Source organism: Ochotona princeps, chromosome 3 (genome assembly GCF_030435755.1).
Source record: "Ochotona princeps isolate mOchPri1 chromosome 3, mOchPri1.hap1, whole genome shotgun sequence".
NCBI classification, from domain to species: Eukaryota; Metazoa; Chordata; class Mammalia; order Lagomorpha; family Ochotonidae; genus Ochotona; species Ochotona princeps.
Genome location: NC_080834.1, coordinates 97,489,358 through 97,505,113, shown reverse-complemented (window position 1 = coordinate 97,505,113; position 15,756 = coordinate 97,489,358). Strand labels below are relative to the sequence as shown.

General features: G+C 40.3%; 1 protein-coding gene across 1 annotated transcript in view; it reads left to right on the top strand.

The window, feature by feature from the left end:
- Positions 1 to 15,756, top strand: part of TPRG1 (tumor protein p63 regulated 1) — a 266,643-nt gene that overhangs the window by 170,705 nt on the left and 80,182 nt on the right. The window contains exon 4 of the mRNA XM_004577781.2: positions 14,296 to 14,472. Within this exon, the coding sequence (XP_004577838.2) occupies positions 14,296 to 14,472 (177 nt within the window). The remainder of the gene's footprint in view (positions 1 to 14,295; positions 14,473 to 15,756) is intronic.

Here is a 15,756-nt window from a genome sequence, read left to right as displayed (position 1 = left end):
CCTGACTGTGAACTCAGGAGATGTAGGTTTGAATCCTGGATCTACTCTGTATGATTAGTGTAGCTGGATGGACTTTGGTAGGTATTTCCTTTGTTTTATAAGTCAGTGAATTTGCTTTAATGTGTTCTTTGGTCCATTAGACATTCAGTGCTCTTGAGAGATGCACACCTACTGTAATTCTGTAAGGTATTCCAGCTATTTTATCCCATACATTCTTTTGCCTACGATTGTTTTGTATTAATAATAATAGCAACATTTACCCAACAGTTCAAGGGTACTGTCTACGCATTTGCCATTAGATGGGTAGGATACTTGTAATTTGGATGATCTTCCTTAAATGGTACTTCTCTCAGTCATTTTCTTGTGTTTTACCTGGTTATCATGTAAGTTGTTGTAAAGTTGTTCAGTCATTCACCCATTATTGCACAATAACTTCCCAACCTGTGAATGGCTGTACAAGTTTAAAAGCTTATTTTTTTATTATTTTACAATTAAAGAGGCAAAATAAAAGATAACAATCAATGAGGCAAAGTAACATTTTATGAGTGGGAAGAAAAATGAAAATGCATGAGGTATCCCCATTTTATTTTTTAATAAAAATAAGAAATTTTTATAGCACTTTATAGTTTGAAAGTGCCCTTCTTCCATCTTCACAATAGCAGTCTGTGATACATTACCTCTAGTTTGTAGCTGAGGAAATCAATCAATGCTCAGAAGAGTAACAGCTCTAAAGCGCTAGGCTTAAGGCTCCAACTCTATTGGCCCTGACTTTTGCTAAAGCCTTTCTACTGTGCTAAGATGCTGCCTGTGTCCTGTTAATATGTTGTAGCTTCCCCATGAGCGGGGACTGCTTTTTTGACATTTGACATCCTCAGGAGAATCCCCAGTGATCCTCTGGAGGACACATGCTTTAAAAACGCAGAATTCTGTTTCTGGACTTGGTGGGGCAGGTGGAATAAAGGTTTCCCAGCTTACATGCTCACTGAGATGTTTAAATGAGAAGAGAGGTAGCAAAGGCATGTTCAGGAATGGGCAGCTAGGCTCTGTTTTTCAGGTCCTTGGATTCCAAAACCTTGTTTCTTGAGCTTGCGTTCACACCTGCTGTCCTGAAACAGACCAGTAACGGAGGCTAGTGGAATGATCAGCTCTATTTTCTGGATGAAGAAGCCCGAGATTAAATGACCTGCCCAAGGGCAGCCATTTATCCAGGGTCACAGGAGAGCCTGACTTCATGACTCCGTTCTCTCGTGTAGTTGTCTTCTCATTACGCTGCTTCTGCTGCCTTTTGTGATTTTTTCGTTTCCCAACACAGCGATCACTGCAGTTGAAATTGGTTAAATGATCTTTGTACCTGTGACAGACTTCTTTGTTGATTGTCTTGTATTTGTAGACAGGAGGGTCAAAGGATCGTTGGATAAGTTCTGAGACCTTTCCTACTTCAGACAGGTCCCTGGTGAGTCCAGTTCATCTGACATTATTTATTCTTTGGCCCCAAACAATGAAAAAAGTCAGAAATTGGAGGGAATAATGGGTGTTATTGGTGAACTAAAGCCAATCTAACTTTTATCACCATCTTTTTTATTGTAAGTATTGCTGAACTGATTCTGTGGTAGAAGCTTCTCTTGCAAATAATTTAGAAGTAAGGAGACAAATAACCTGAAGTCAGGGATTACTAATTCTTTGTAGTCCTGAATAAATGAGAGGTAAAAGTTTTGTACAAATTACGTTAACATTCTGAAATGTGTCTTCCCAACCATGCTAATTTTTTCATACTTTATATAAGTTGCTCAAACCATGATTGCAAAGTCAATAGCACCAGAGGCACCTGGTAACTTATTAGCGATGGAGAACAAAGACACTAATCAGATCAACTAAACCATCCGTGTTTTCATGGGATTCCCAGTTCATTCCTGTGACATTGCAATTACAAAGCGTTGGTCCAGCTCATTCTCATGCTCATGGTCCAGTAATTTGAGTGAGTTGCGTTTGCTTCTGTATTATTCTGTTGCATTCTTAAGACCCTGAAATCTGAATGTCTTTCTCTAGGACTATTTAAGTTCTTCACCTTTCAAATTCCATCAGTCCACTTGAACTGTCTGCTGTTGTACCCTCACACCCAATTCCTGACTGTACCTTGACTTCATGATTATACTCAACCTTATTTCTTTTGCTTGGTTTCTTTCCTTCCTGCTGACCCAAACTTTTGCACACGGATTCAATGAAACTCACCTTATTTATCTTCCTGTCTACTATGACACCATATAGTGTAGATTATTGTGTAAGTTGTAAGGAAAGTGTTTTTTAAGGAAGGGTCTATTTCTGCTTCTTTCCTATCCGAATCCCTCTCTCCTCACTTCCCAGTGCGTTGTGTGGTCCATGTGAAGGCTCAGAACTATTGTGGACTTGATTCAGATTTAATTCCAATAGAGTCATCTATCGTCTGAAGCCTTGCATTGACCCTCACAGGGGCCAGGCAATGAGGCCAGCTTCCATGTCCCCATGCCTTCAAGCCTCTCAAAGTCCAGTAAGACTTGCTCTCTGTCCTTGGGGAAAAGCATTCAGGCTGAAAAGTACCTCAAATCTATCAGGATGTTAATGATCTGTGGCAAGAATCTGGCAGCAGCAGAAGCACCTCTGTTGCCAGAATCCATTTATACTGGGTGGGTGTTTTCGACAACCACTTAATTAAACACATTGCTTTTCTCTATAAATTCTCTATGGCAGCAACCTCATCCAGATAGCTAACGGTCCCTGAGTGACCTGCATTACAGGACAGTGAGGGCATTTAGTTACTGCAATCACAAATGTACTTGGAAGTGTTTGTTTTCTCTTGACTGCTACCAATTAGAAAGGACTTGAGAGAGCCAGGAGGGGAAAGAAGCCTGATGCAGCTAAATGCCCCGCTCTGTCACTTACTAGCAGTCTGACCTTGGTTGTGTGAATGTATCTTGTTCTCTGGGCCTTGGATTTTAATCTATCAAATGGGGGTGTCACTGGGGCTATTTTAATGATTAAGTCAACTGAACATACAGTGATTTTTTGCTACATGGTATGTACCATACAAAAATATTTTTTTAATTACTGCTGTTACTATTTACTTATGTTTTTGCTGAGCTCTTTTCTTAGGCCAAGCACATTCTCAAGTCTTCAAGGAGTTCTTGGCTTTTTGAGGATGCAGAGCATGGAAAAGAAGTCACAGCAGAGTGTGATTCATGCTAATGTAAATCCCACAAGTAATTCTGTTCTTTGTTGGATTAAGCAAATGCCATATCCAAGACTGAAGCAGGAGGAGAGACTTTCTGAATGATGTAATGGTAAAACAAAACAAAACAACAAAACAAAACAACAAAACAAAACACCCAGAAAGTGGTGAGAATATATGCAGAGATCCGAGACAGACCCAGTTAAGTATGGTTGCATTCTAATGAACAAGAGGTAGGGAATGAAGCAGAGTAAGAGTGTAGGAAGAGTTCAGAAAGAATCTTGAATGCTATGCTAATGAGTTTCATTCACTTTCTCCAGGACAAACTGGAGCTCCCTAGGCCATTTCCTTACCCCTGGGTGGTTTTGTTTTTCATTTGATTTGATGATTTTAGTTAGCATATAGGCTCTCAGTTTGCCAGTCCCTTGCCACTCTCTATCATCTTTAACTAACACTTCATCCATCCCTGGATGTTGTGGTGTGTGTGAAGCAGCTCGTCATACTCATTCCAGTGACTCTGCTGTGCGTATGTTTTCCAACAAGTCCAATCATGTCAGTGTGGTACTTTTTGAAATGAATTCGTTTGAAAGAGCATCACAGAGAGAGGGAAAGGCAGAAATCTTCCAATCACAGGTTTACTCCTCAACTGCCTGCAAGAGCTAAGGTTGTGCCAGACTAACAGGGGAAGTTAGGAACTTTATCCAGGTTTCCCATAAGGGTGATTGGAATGCAAATACTTAGGCTGTTATCCACTGTCTTCTCAGGCTTATTCATAGGAAGCTGGATTGGAAGGAGGAGGTGGTAGTGGAACCAACATTTCAAAAAGCAAAGTAGGTTTTCCAAGAGGGGACTTAACCTATCATGCTGCAATGCCCAGTTACCTTCTTCTTGTCTTGTTAAAAAATATTTATTTACTTGAAATGTAAATTTATAGAAAGAGAAGGAGAGACAGATAGATCTTCCATTCTCTGCTTTACTCTTTAAAGGGCTGCACTTGTCAGGTCGAACTTAAGTAAAAAACATGTAACTACATCCAGGTCTTCCATGTGGGTGGCAAAGGGTGAAACAATTGTGTCGCCTTACACAGGTTTTGCAGTTGGATTAGCAAGGAGCTGAATGAGAAGTGGAGCAGCTGAGACTCTAATAGGTATCCAAAGGGGATGGCAGAGTTGCAAGGGTTGGCCTAACACACTGAACCACAACACTAGTTTCTCTCCTTGGTATTTTGAAATCAATTAGAATACACTAAGAAGATAAATTCAAGGCATCATTATGGTTAAGTAAGACAAAATAACCTAAAACTCCAATAATGAATAAATGATTTTAGCATTATTTCAGGTCACAAGACTAACAAATGTAAATTAGTATATGGTATTTGTAAATAGATAGCAATGAAGAAAATTGGAATAAAAATTCAATAATTTGTCTCTCTGTGCCCCATCCCACACACATATATAACCAAAGTGAAAACATATTTAAGTATAAATTTATGAAAAACACATTCAGACATTATGTACTACAAAATGCAGATAAAAGAATCATAGGAAATCTAAATAGATTGACTGATGTACTGAGTTCATGGATTGGAAGACTCCACAAAGTGAAGTCATAGATTCTCTTCGAATCCAATAAGCATATTTAGTGCAACTCCTATGGAAATTGCAACAGGGATTTCTTTTTCCAGGTATAGATGAATTTGTCTTAAAATTTTCATAAAAGATAAAGGAATTATAGAATCAAGTATCCTGAAACAGTATAAAGTTCTCTCTGGCAATTCCTATTTTCTACTGTATAACTGTGTTACTGGCTATAACTAAATGGACAAAATAAGACTAATTCTTTAGCCAAGCTGTGATTCAAAGGGACAGCTCAGAGTGAGTGACTTGGATTCATAGACTTTGTTAGGATGTTCTAAACTGGGAGTACAGGTAGTGGTGAGAATGCATCTGAAAACTCGTGGAGAGGCAGGGCTAAATAAACAATGAGAGGTCATAGGCAAGCTGGAATTAAAGAGGAATAGAATTGACTGGAAGTGGAAGAAGCCCGCTGGCCTAAAGGAAACAGATGAAATCCGGAAGGAGCAGCCTGGCATAACCACTCCTGAGAGAGCAGCTTTCTTTACCTATGACTTTCCAGGTTGCATAAAATCCACCTGGATGTGACTGTTGTTCTTGGGTTTCTATGGGATTCCTTAGAGTGTTTTTATAATATATCTCCTTCTTTTGGATTTTCCTAATCTGGACTGTATTTCCTGTTTTCGGAATACTGTCATTGCTGATACTAGAAGCAGCTATCACTCCCATTTAAAACTTAGAGAGCAATGTCTTCCAAACCTGCCCTACAAATGATACTTCAAGATGTTCTCTTGACAGAGAAGAAGAATAGCACCAAACAAAACCAAAGGCAAATGTGCAGAATATCCCAGTAAAATGACAACAGAATGAACAACCCATTCCTAAAATGACAGGACCAAACTACCACCCATACATATTAACCCTGAATGTAAATGGCTTAAGCTCAATCAAATGTCGTAGATTAGTAGTAGACTGGATTAAAAAATAAAACAGATCTATTTGTTGTCTAGAAGAGACACATTTCACCAACAAAAATCAGTGGAAACTATGTTGCATGGGTTTTGATGTTTTCTGTTAGTTTCATCTCTTCAAAACACTTTCTTCTGATCAAATTCTTCAATGATTCATAGATCATACAGTAGCATCATTTTCTGCAAGAAGGTTCTTGATTTTCATTTCTTCAGCTACAGTGTTAATCATTTAGTAGCATGTTATTTAACTTCATGGTGTTGTTAATTTCTTTTTTCCTCCTGATGTGGATTTTATTTTGTGGGTTTTCATTTAAGGGGATGTATAGTAGCTGTGTAATGGAGACTGTCATATCTAGTAACATGTCATTTGACTTCATGGCACTGTGAATTTCTATTTTTCTTTCTATTGTTGATTTTTTATTATGACTTTTCATTTGAGGGGATGTACAGTAGCTGTGAAATGGAGACTAACATATCCAAATGTGAGAATACAATGTAGTACGCATTTCTACTTCCAGACAAAGATGGACTTACAATGAAACTGTTTACCATATCTTGACAATAGGATGCTGGACTCTGCCATTGTCCATGCCCGCAATGATGGACATATGACTGTGTATGAAGAACTATACTTTAGTAATGATATAGAGGAACTAGGCGGGTGTGGGGGGAGATGGGGTTGGGATAAGGGAAATACCAGGAGCCTATGGAACTGTATCATAAAATAATAATAATAATAATAATAATACCTATAAAAAAGCAATGACTATGGCAAGGTGTGTGCCTATGTGCCACATTGTCCCTCTCTGTTGCCCTTGGCTTTCTATTGAGTGCATCCCTTAAAGTGATTTCAGGGAAGAAGAGAGCCCCTCTGATACTGAACCTCTTCTTAGCTCCTAGAGCACTGTGCAGTACTTGAGCTGTTCAACTTGAGCTATTTAGCAGTTTTCTGGGAGAGAAAGGATATCCAGACTTTATTTTAGTGAGACTTCTAAAAGATTCTCCTACTGACAGTAATACAGTCAGAAGAGCAAAATTACCTGGTTACATCACAAAAATAAGTGAAAAAATGCCTAATGGAGAGTCAACAACCTGGATGCGGATTGTTGTCCTTAACATTGTGACTACTTGCTGTGTCCACGTCACTTTATTGAGGCTTGGATTCTTCACCTGTCAAGACAGGGATTATTACCAAGGAATGAGAAAATATTCTGGACTTGCAGAAGAGCTGCAGTCATTTCTGACTATGATATTCCACTACTTCAGCCTTCTCTGCTGTCTTCCTTATTTCCTGGCTCCGCTGGTACTGATTTCCTTGCCATTTCATTGGTACTTGCTGAAATTCATCTGGGGGCAACATCTCTAGTGAGAATGCTCTTTTCCTCAGATACTCCTCTGTGTCCCTTTTATCAGGGTCTCTGCAGTAGGGTTTATGAGGAAGTGCCTGTGGGATGGGAGCCCATGTGCTCCACCACTGGACCATTTGAGCTTATAATGTAGTTGTTCAAAAATAGTTTTGTTTTTTTTTTTTTTTTGAGAAGGGTGATTGATTTCTTCTGGCCTACTTACCCAGTGTTGCATATCTAAAGAAATGCTTCCTAGTGAGAAGTTCAATTGAGAATCAATAAAAATCAATTTTCTCTCAAGCTTTAATCTTGAATTGCTGTCCTTAGACTGCTGACTTGGGATCATACTTGAATCAGCTGTTCACTTCTGGCAATTGTATCAGCATGAGTGTAGCATGCGTCCTTGATTGGGATACTTGCTTGTTTCTTACTGGGCCTGTGTTCCAACTGCTCTGGGTTCTTTTCTTGTGAAGTGTCTCACAGTAGCCACCTGCAAAGGCAACGTTACATAATGCATATGCATGGTCAGGGTAACTTAAATTAAGCTTGCAATGTAATTTAAAAGCTGATTCAAATAAAAAGCAGGCAACTCGATATTAACTCTCCTTTCTCACTCTGTTTTATATAAAGATATGTATTTAATATATGTATTAATCATATATATATATATATGAGTTTGGTTCAGTCAGTTATTCATTAATCGATTCATTAATTCAATAAATTTTCCAAATGGGCTTACAGGAGTCATCTTCATCATCATATTATTTTGCTTAATGATTTTATTTTATTTATTAAAAATATGGAATGATAGTGAGGGAGTGAGAGAGAGACAAACAGATTTTCCATCCACTGGTTTACTTCCCAGAGGACCACAATGACATGGTTGTCCTGGACGAGGCTAAAGCCAGGAGCAAGTCCATCCAGGTTTCCCACATGAGTGGCGGGGTCCTGATCCTTGGTCCATCTTGTGTTACTTTCTCAGGTGTACCAGCAGGAAACTAGATCAGAAGCTGAACAACTAAAACAGCCCTCATATATGGGGTGCTTAATTGGGCTGTGCCTTAACGCTAGTCCCAATACCACCTTGCTAACAGCCAACAATAACTGAATATTTTCTATGTGCCTTTTACTTCATGAAGCTCTCTGTTGTTAGCCTGCTTTGGCATATATGGCAATTGAATCTTAGAAAAGTTCAGCAACCTCTGCTGCCTTAGAACTCATAAGTTGGAGAGCATCATTTCACAGCCCAGGAATGGGGTATAGAAAGTCAGCTACTGCTCAGGATACAGAACTTGAATTTGGAGATGAAAATCAAGACAGATATGTGATTACAGAATATGATCTTTTTTTAAAGACTTATTTATTTTTATTGGAAAGGTGGATATACAGAGAGGATTAAAGACATAGAGGAAGATCTTCCGTCCGATGGTTCACTCCCCAAGTGGCCACAACGGCTGGAGCTGAGCCAATCCGAAGCCAGGAGCTCTTCCGAGTCTCCCATGCAGGTGCAGTGTCCCAAGGCTTTGGGCCGTCCTCAACTGCTTTTCCAGGCCACAAGCAGGGAGCTGGATGGGAAGCAGGGCCGCTGGGACTAGAACCAGTGACCATATGGGATCCTGGTGCGTTCAAGGCGAGGACTTTAACCACGATGCTATTGTGCCAGACCCCAGAATGTGATCTTAAACTGATCGTCAAATGTAGCTTGTCCTCAGGGTAATTAGTAGGGCAGGCCTTGTGGCACAGTGGATTAAGCCACTTCCTGTGAAGCCAGTATTCCATAGTAGAGTGGCTGGTGAAGTTTCAGTGCTCTGCTTTTTATCCAGAGAGAGAGAGGGAGAGGGAGAGAAAAAGAAAGAGCTAGCTTCCGTCTGTTAGTTCACTCCCCAAAAGGCTACAATGGCCAGAGCTGAGCTGATCTGATCTGAAGCCAAGAACCAGGAGCTTCTTCAGGTCTCCATGTCAGTACAGGGACTCAAGGACTTGGGCCGTTCTCTGCTGTTTTCCCAGGTCATAAGCAGGGAGCTGGATCAGAATTGGAGTAACTGGGACTTGAATCAGCAGCTGTGTGGGATGTTGGGCTTAATTTACTAAGCCATGGTTCTGGTTCCAGAAAATGCGTTGGTTTTTAAACCTTCGTCCTGTAATTGAGTACCTTTGAAAAGGCTAAGGGATTTATGAATTCCATCTCAGTTCCCTGCAATTAGAATTTCTGTGAGAGGCATCTTTTAAGTCATTTCATGTTTTTATTTGTATATTATGCAAACACATTTCATTTAGTAAGTATATGTACTTGGTTTTATACGTTTACTTATGCTACACTTTGTAATATTAAAAATATAGTTTTCTGCTCATTCTTTAAAACTCTCTTCTGGCACATTTCACCCAGAGCCTTGCCTGACTTCCTTGGTGCAACAAGATGACTTCCAGTTGAACAAAATAGCTCATGACAAGCATGGCCTCTATAGGCAGACTCCTTCGGTTTGAATTTCATTTCCATGACTTTTGGTTATGTGCCTTTGGGTAAACGGGAGTGAAAGTGCTGAGAACCCTCCGAGGGACCGACAAGCTTTGCTGAGCTTGTTTGCTTCAGTGCACTGAGCCCAGCTCTGGGATTCCCGAGCCACGGCCCTGGGGATTCTGATTACAATTGCCAAGCCTTTTCCCACGTTTGGGTGCTGTATTCCTCTTCCTTATGGATTCCTCACATCTCACTGGACTGTGTAAAGCTTACAAATTGAAAGGTTCACCCAGTGTTCCTGCTGTTTGCAGCAACTCTGGTGCAAGATTGCCTGTGTAAGATAGTTGGGACTAATAGGGGAGAGGGAGAAATATAAACTTGGAGAATATAAAATTGGGAGACCTGAGAAGAGAGGAAGGTTTTGAGAACTTCAAGGTTTTATTGAAACATTGTGTTTATTTTGATAGTCTTCTGTGTTTAATGAATGTGATAAGAAAAGGGCAAGAGTAACCAAATGACTGAAAGAAATGTCCAGGGATTATTTAGCTGAAGGTTTTTGTAAAATTCCACTAAATTCAGGATAAGTAAATTGCTTTGTTTTAGTGCTATGCATTTTTCATTTCTTGGTGTTTGAAGGGAAAAGCCCAAAATGTATTCTCTTAATTGCTTGGAACGTAATATTGGTGATCTGCGAATATACATGATTAATGTTTCAACGTTTTCCTCTTGGGTTGCTGATTCCTGACTAGCTAAGATACTGTCTTTATCTTGGGTTTCATTGTGCTTAGAGGTTTGGGGGTACAAGAAAATTGCTGTGCAAATCAGAGATGCTTACTCTATTTCATATAAGGGAGGATGCCTGTACTAAGTTGAGATTACAATATGACTAATATTAGAAGAAAATCTTTCTTGAAAGAGATTTGTATGCAATCCGCAAACAGATTATGGCACAGTCTTTTAGAAGAGCAGCTAATGAAATTGTTGGGCATGGAGTTCTAGCAGCTGGGACAGCTTCTAGGATGATTTCTGCTGCAGCTGGGACTCGTGGAAATTTGCTGTGGCTCCAGCCTGTCATTGCTAGTTCGCGGTTGCCCTCTGCTGGTGAAACTGCTGTCATCCACATTACCTGCTTCCTGGGAGCTCTCAGGTGCCTGCTCTCCTGCGGTGATCTGGGCTCCTGCAGGGAAGCCTTGGTGGGTTTGAGGAGCTGCAGCTGTGGAGGAGACAGGCCATGAGTGCTCCGAGGAGGCATCTGACCCTCTCAACAGACTGTGTTAATGTCATAGTGGGTTCTTCCTTTTTTTTTTCCATGCCCTGCACATGGAAAAAAGGCACTTCTACCCCGTATCAGGAGTAATGAGGAGAACAGATGTGAGTAAGGCACTGACTCCCCACGGGAGGGGCTCCAACTCTGTGTGTGCAGGGGGGAGGGGATAGAGGTGGACAAGTTCAGAAAGCACTGTAATAATACAGAATATCTAGGGCTACTTGTAAAGCCACTGTCAAGATTGGTGTGTATTTAAAAGAAGGACACATGACGTCCCTTGGAATGAAGGTTGAGACTACTGCAGTATGGAGGATGAATGATGTTTTTCATTTAGAATGTATTTGTTAACATAAAAGTGGAATATGCTCGGTGTAAAATACACTTGGAAAAATAAAGGCATGGGAAGGAATAGAGGACCCTGAAATCTTAACCATTCAGAAATTATCAGTGTTGATATTTTGATTGGTAAATTTTTTGTTGTTCCTAAACTGAAAGTGTATTATATGCAGCATGCTTCTTCTTACTATTACATGACAAAGACATTTTTCCAATGTTTCTGATCATTATTTTTGTAAAAGTACGCTCTTTTATGGTGAGCATTTTGTGGGGGATTAACCTGAAGGTTATACTCCCTGAACAGCATCATCCAAGGCATGTAGATTGCACAGAGAGGAATTGAGAAATTTTCAATTGAGAAATATTTTTTTGGACAGTCACAAATTTGGGAATACATGCCAGGAAACAATTCTGTCTTTGCCAATTTGACAGTATATGAAATGAGATAGGCATCTCCTCTCAGTCTTTCAAATATATTTCTGTACGGGTCTATGTGTGCATGTATGTATTCATAGAAGCAGATATAAAATGAAGGAGAAACAGGCTATGAAAGGTATATTAGAAAGAAGGTAAGTAGTCGCAGAGGCCTGGGAGAGTGTGCTAGAGGAAGGGATAATGAAGCTCTGTTCTGTAAGAGTTACGTAGGTGAGGAAGAACACAGGCAGGAAGAGCAGCAGGTGCCAAGGGTCTTGTGGAGAAGCTCAGAAACTGAAGGAAGGTTAGGGGACTGGGCTGGACAGATGCCTGAGATGAAACGGAAACTGTAGAAAGGATCGAACCAGCAGAGCCTATTAGATCTTGTTTAGGAACTCTGCTGTTTTTCATTCAAGTTATGGAAAGTTTTTAATCCAGAGGGTGGCATCGAAGATGAGATTTATTTCCTCAGAAGAAACCCCTCACTGCTGTAGGCTGAAAAAGTCAAGACAGAGTAATAATTGATATGGGTGAACCAGGTGGCAGTTACTGGAGAGCAGGGAAGACAGATCTAGGGTGGTGATGGTGATGACAGAGAGAAACGATGTTCTCAAAAAACTTTTGGGTATAAAATGTTTAGGTCTTGACATGAAAGGAAGGGTATGTGATGAGACGAGGATGACCCAGTTTCCAGCTGCCCTGTTTGGAGGGAGTGTGCTTCCTGGAGGTGGTGAGAACTCCAAGAGGACTAGGTTGAGAAGAGGGAGTAGAGGGCTGCTTTGGGGAAGAAGTTTGCAATTGCAGGAGTGGTCTGGGCCATCACAGTGGCCTCTTCCAGAGGTGAGTTTTACCGTATTTACACATCACACTGATGGGTCCTCCTGGGATAGTAAGTGGTACCAGGGAAGAAATAAGCACTGGATTCGGTGGCTTCATATCTGTTTCCGTTCCCTGAAGGCTTGCTTGTTGTGTGTGAAATCCTAGCCATTTCATTGTAAGACTCTATGGGCCTTATTTTCCCTGTCTTTAAGTTGAGGGAAATATTTAATCCAAACTATTACTGTGAGGATTCAGCGAATGTTGTTATTCAAGGACTTTGTAAACCACCAGGCATTGTACAGACTCACTAGATTATTATTATTATCATTATTAATATTATTATTACTAGTCCTGCATCTGTTGATGCTACTATTGCCACCCAACTTTAATGGTATTTGTATCAAGAATATGTAATTTAATGCTTTCTCCATACTTTCTTTGGGAGAAAATGGAGTGATTAAATTTAAATAAATAAATATATCACCTACAAGTTAGAGATGGTGGCCCCAAACTATTTCCATGTCTGTTTACTTGAATTCTGACATTCCCGACTTGTTAATTATGCAGAGTCTGTGTCACAGCAGAGCACTCTGGGCTCCTAAAAAATTCTTTTTTTTTTCCCCTCGGAATCCTTTACCTTTTAACATAAATCTCATTATGGAGTGCTGACATTTTCAGTAAAATCATTCAACCAAAAGCTGCAGTGTTTTTAGACTAAAAACAAGTGTGGTTTATTAGGCACCAGCTTATAACTCACTGCTAAGTAGATGCAGTCTATTTAGAGAACTTAGGTAGATGTCTGATAAGACATGGCAGAGGCCCTATGTCTTTCTGAGTGAGACTGAATGTTAGGCGGACAGCAAAGCTCTCTTCTCTCAGTGTGCTAGGAGTTTGATCTGTCTGTTCTGGAATGGACGGACATCACAGCACTAGATTTCAGCCTAATCTCTTGACCTCTCTGCTGTTCCCGTCCACTCTCTGATGATCTCTGCTATCACATTCTGCAAGTGGCTCTGAATGTAACGCTCTTCAAAGGGTTGTGGGAAGATCTGGAGCCAACACGTGTAAGAACATAAGACTGGCAGTTACTAGGGCCCCAATCAATGACCTGTTTATTATTTTACTCTTTCTTCCTTTCCCTCTTTTCTTTTGCATCTGCCTTTTCCTTCTCATATCCTCTGTGCTTGCTAGAATTCATTCAGTCTTGAACTCCCAACAGAATCAAATGTGTTTAAACTATGCTTAGGAGTCACTCATCCTGTGTGTCCTAAGTACCTGTCATCTATAGTAACAGTTAACTAAAATAGCCATGACTGAGATCCACTTCCCTTAATCCTCCCCCTGGATTTCAAAGGGTGAGTACTAGTAACTGTTTCCATTTTACAGATAAACAAACTGAGCCGTAGGAATATTAGAAGTCCAGTCTGACAGAGTCACTGTGTGTCAGAACCACAAGTTACTACTCCCATTTTCCTTGAGTAAATAATGTGAATTTTGGAGATAAGCATAAGGTAGTTTGTGGTGATGAACACTGAATTAGAAAAAGGAGACAACTTTGGTGTCCTTGGAGGAAGATGTGCTCTGAAGAGAACTGGGAAGGTATGGTGACACGCGAATCAGCTGATGCTCAACAGATCCAGGCTTGGTGTTATCCCTGTCGACTCCATCATGGGATCTCATACTAATGAAACATCACTCTGTTATGTTCTGCTGCCCTTCTTCCTTAGTCATGGGGCCAAGCTGAGGTCTGGGGAGTAGAATGAGCTATGTCTCAGTTCCTTTTTGTTTGGAGGTGATCAAATCTCACCATCTTTTTCATTAGAAGAGATGTTTCACTAAAGGCCATTATTTTTAACAGGGAAAGCCTATGTCTCTAATTTTCCTTTTTCTCTGATGATTCTCCTGTAGGATAGACCACTGGAACAATGAGAAGGAAAGGATACTGCTCCTCACAGACAGAACTCTTTTGATTTGTAAATATGACTTCATCATGCTCAGTTGCGTGCAGCTGCAGCGGATTCCCCTGAGTGCCATTGATCCCATCTGCCTGGGCAAGTTTGTCTTCCCTAGGATGTCACTGGACAAGTAAGTATGATGCCTTAGACCTGGGGAAATCATATAGTGGGGTGGAGCATGCAGGAAAGTCAATCACACAACTCCATTCAGTAATGGAAGCTGGGAGAACAGTGACCTTGACAGTTGAAGTCATCAAAAAACTGAGTTCTTACTCCAAGTCAGGCACCAATGCACAACTTTAACTTGCACTTCCATGTGAGAATCTGGTAAGTAACTAGTTAAAGGCAAAAACAGAGCTGTGAAATCAGGAGGTAAATGGTCTCACCCTAACTCGTGCGATAGATAATCAGAAAAATATTTTTTATGAATCTTTTGAGCCAATCTCTGATGTTAGTGAGGAACTACCCAAGAAAGAGAAACAAAATTTAAACATTCCAGGCAAAAGGTACAGCAGAAACAAAGGAGAGCAGATGAGCATATTGCTGTGCCTTTGAGAACTGAAGTTATTGGGGAGAGCCCAGTGGATAGAGTGCAGGACGGCTAAGAGGGTTTCTCCTAGGAAGTGTCTTTGAGATCTCCCGTAGAGGCTTATTGGGAGAACAGGGCATCTATCGTGGACATGTTGATGGCTACCAGGAAACTTGGTGAGATCTACAGAGGAAGACTGCTGAACTGAACTAGTTCCTGCTGTTGCCTTGGAAGGAACTGCTATTGTTTAACATGTTAGAGCTAAACCAGAAGGACACGTGTTCTCTTCTAAGACTGAATGTGAGCAATTCCCACTGAACTATGAGTTTCCTGAGGGCAGAGATAGTTTTTCTTATCCTTTAGGTACCTGGCTTCAGAACTGGTGCATAGTGATGCATCCTTTTAAGATATCAGGGGCAGGAAGAAAACACTCTGAATGCGTGACTGCTTTTCTTTAGTCATAGCTTACCATATTAAATACCTAGTTTTTATTTCCTGGTTTTAAGGATGCAAGAAGTGATCAATTAACTAGGTTCATTACATTTTCATCAGCAGATTGTTCAATTAGATATAGATAAGAGAGCTTTAAAGTTTCATGGAAAATATGCATTATGGAAAACTATGCATGGATCTCAATGTATTTGCATTAAAACAAACATCTTTTAAGAATGTATTTTATTTTATTTTTAAATGCTATTTACATAGTTGATAAAGCTGCCTGCCCATGCAGGCCACTGACTAGGGTAGGGAGAGTCCAGGCATAGAGGAAGGAGAGTGTGACAAATGTTTCCATTTTTTTTTTTCTTTTTATCCTGTTACCTACAGGGTGTAGAGCAAAGGGCTCCTTGCTGCCAAACTATATTAGCCCTAGAGGATGTGTTTAGT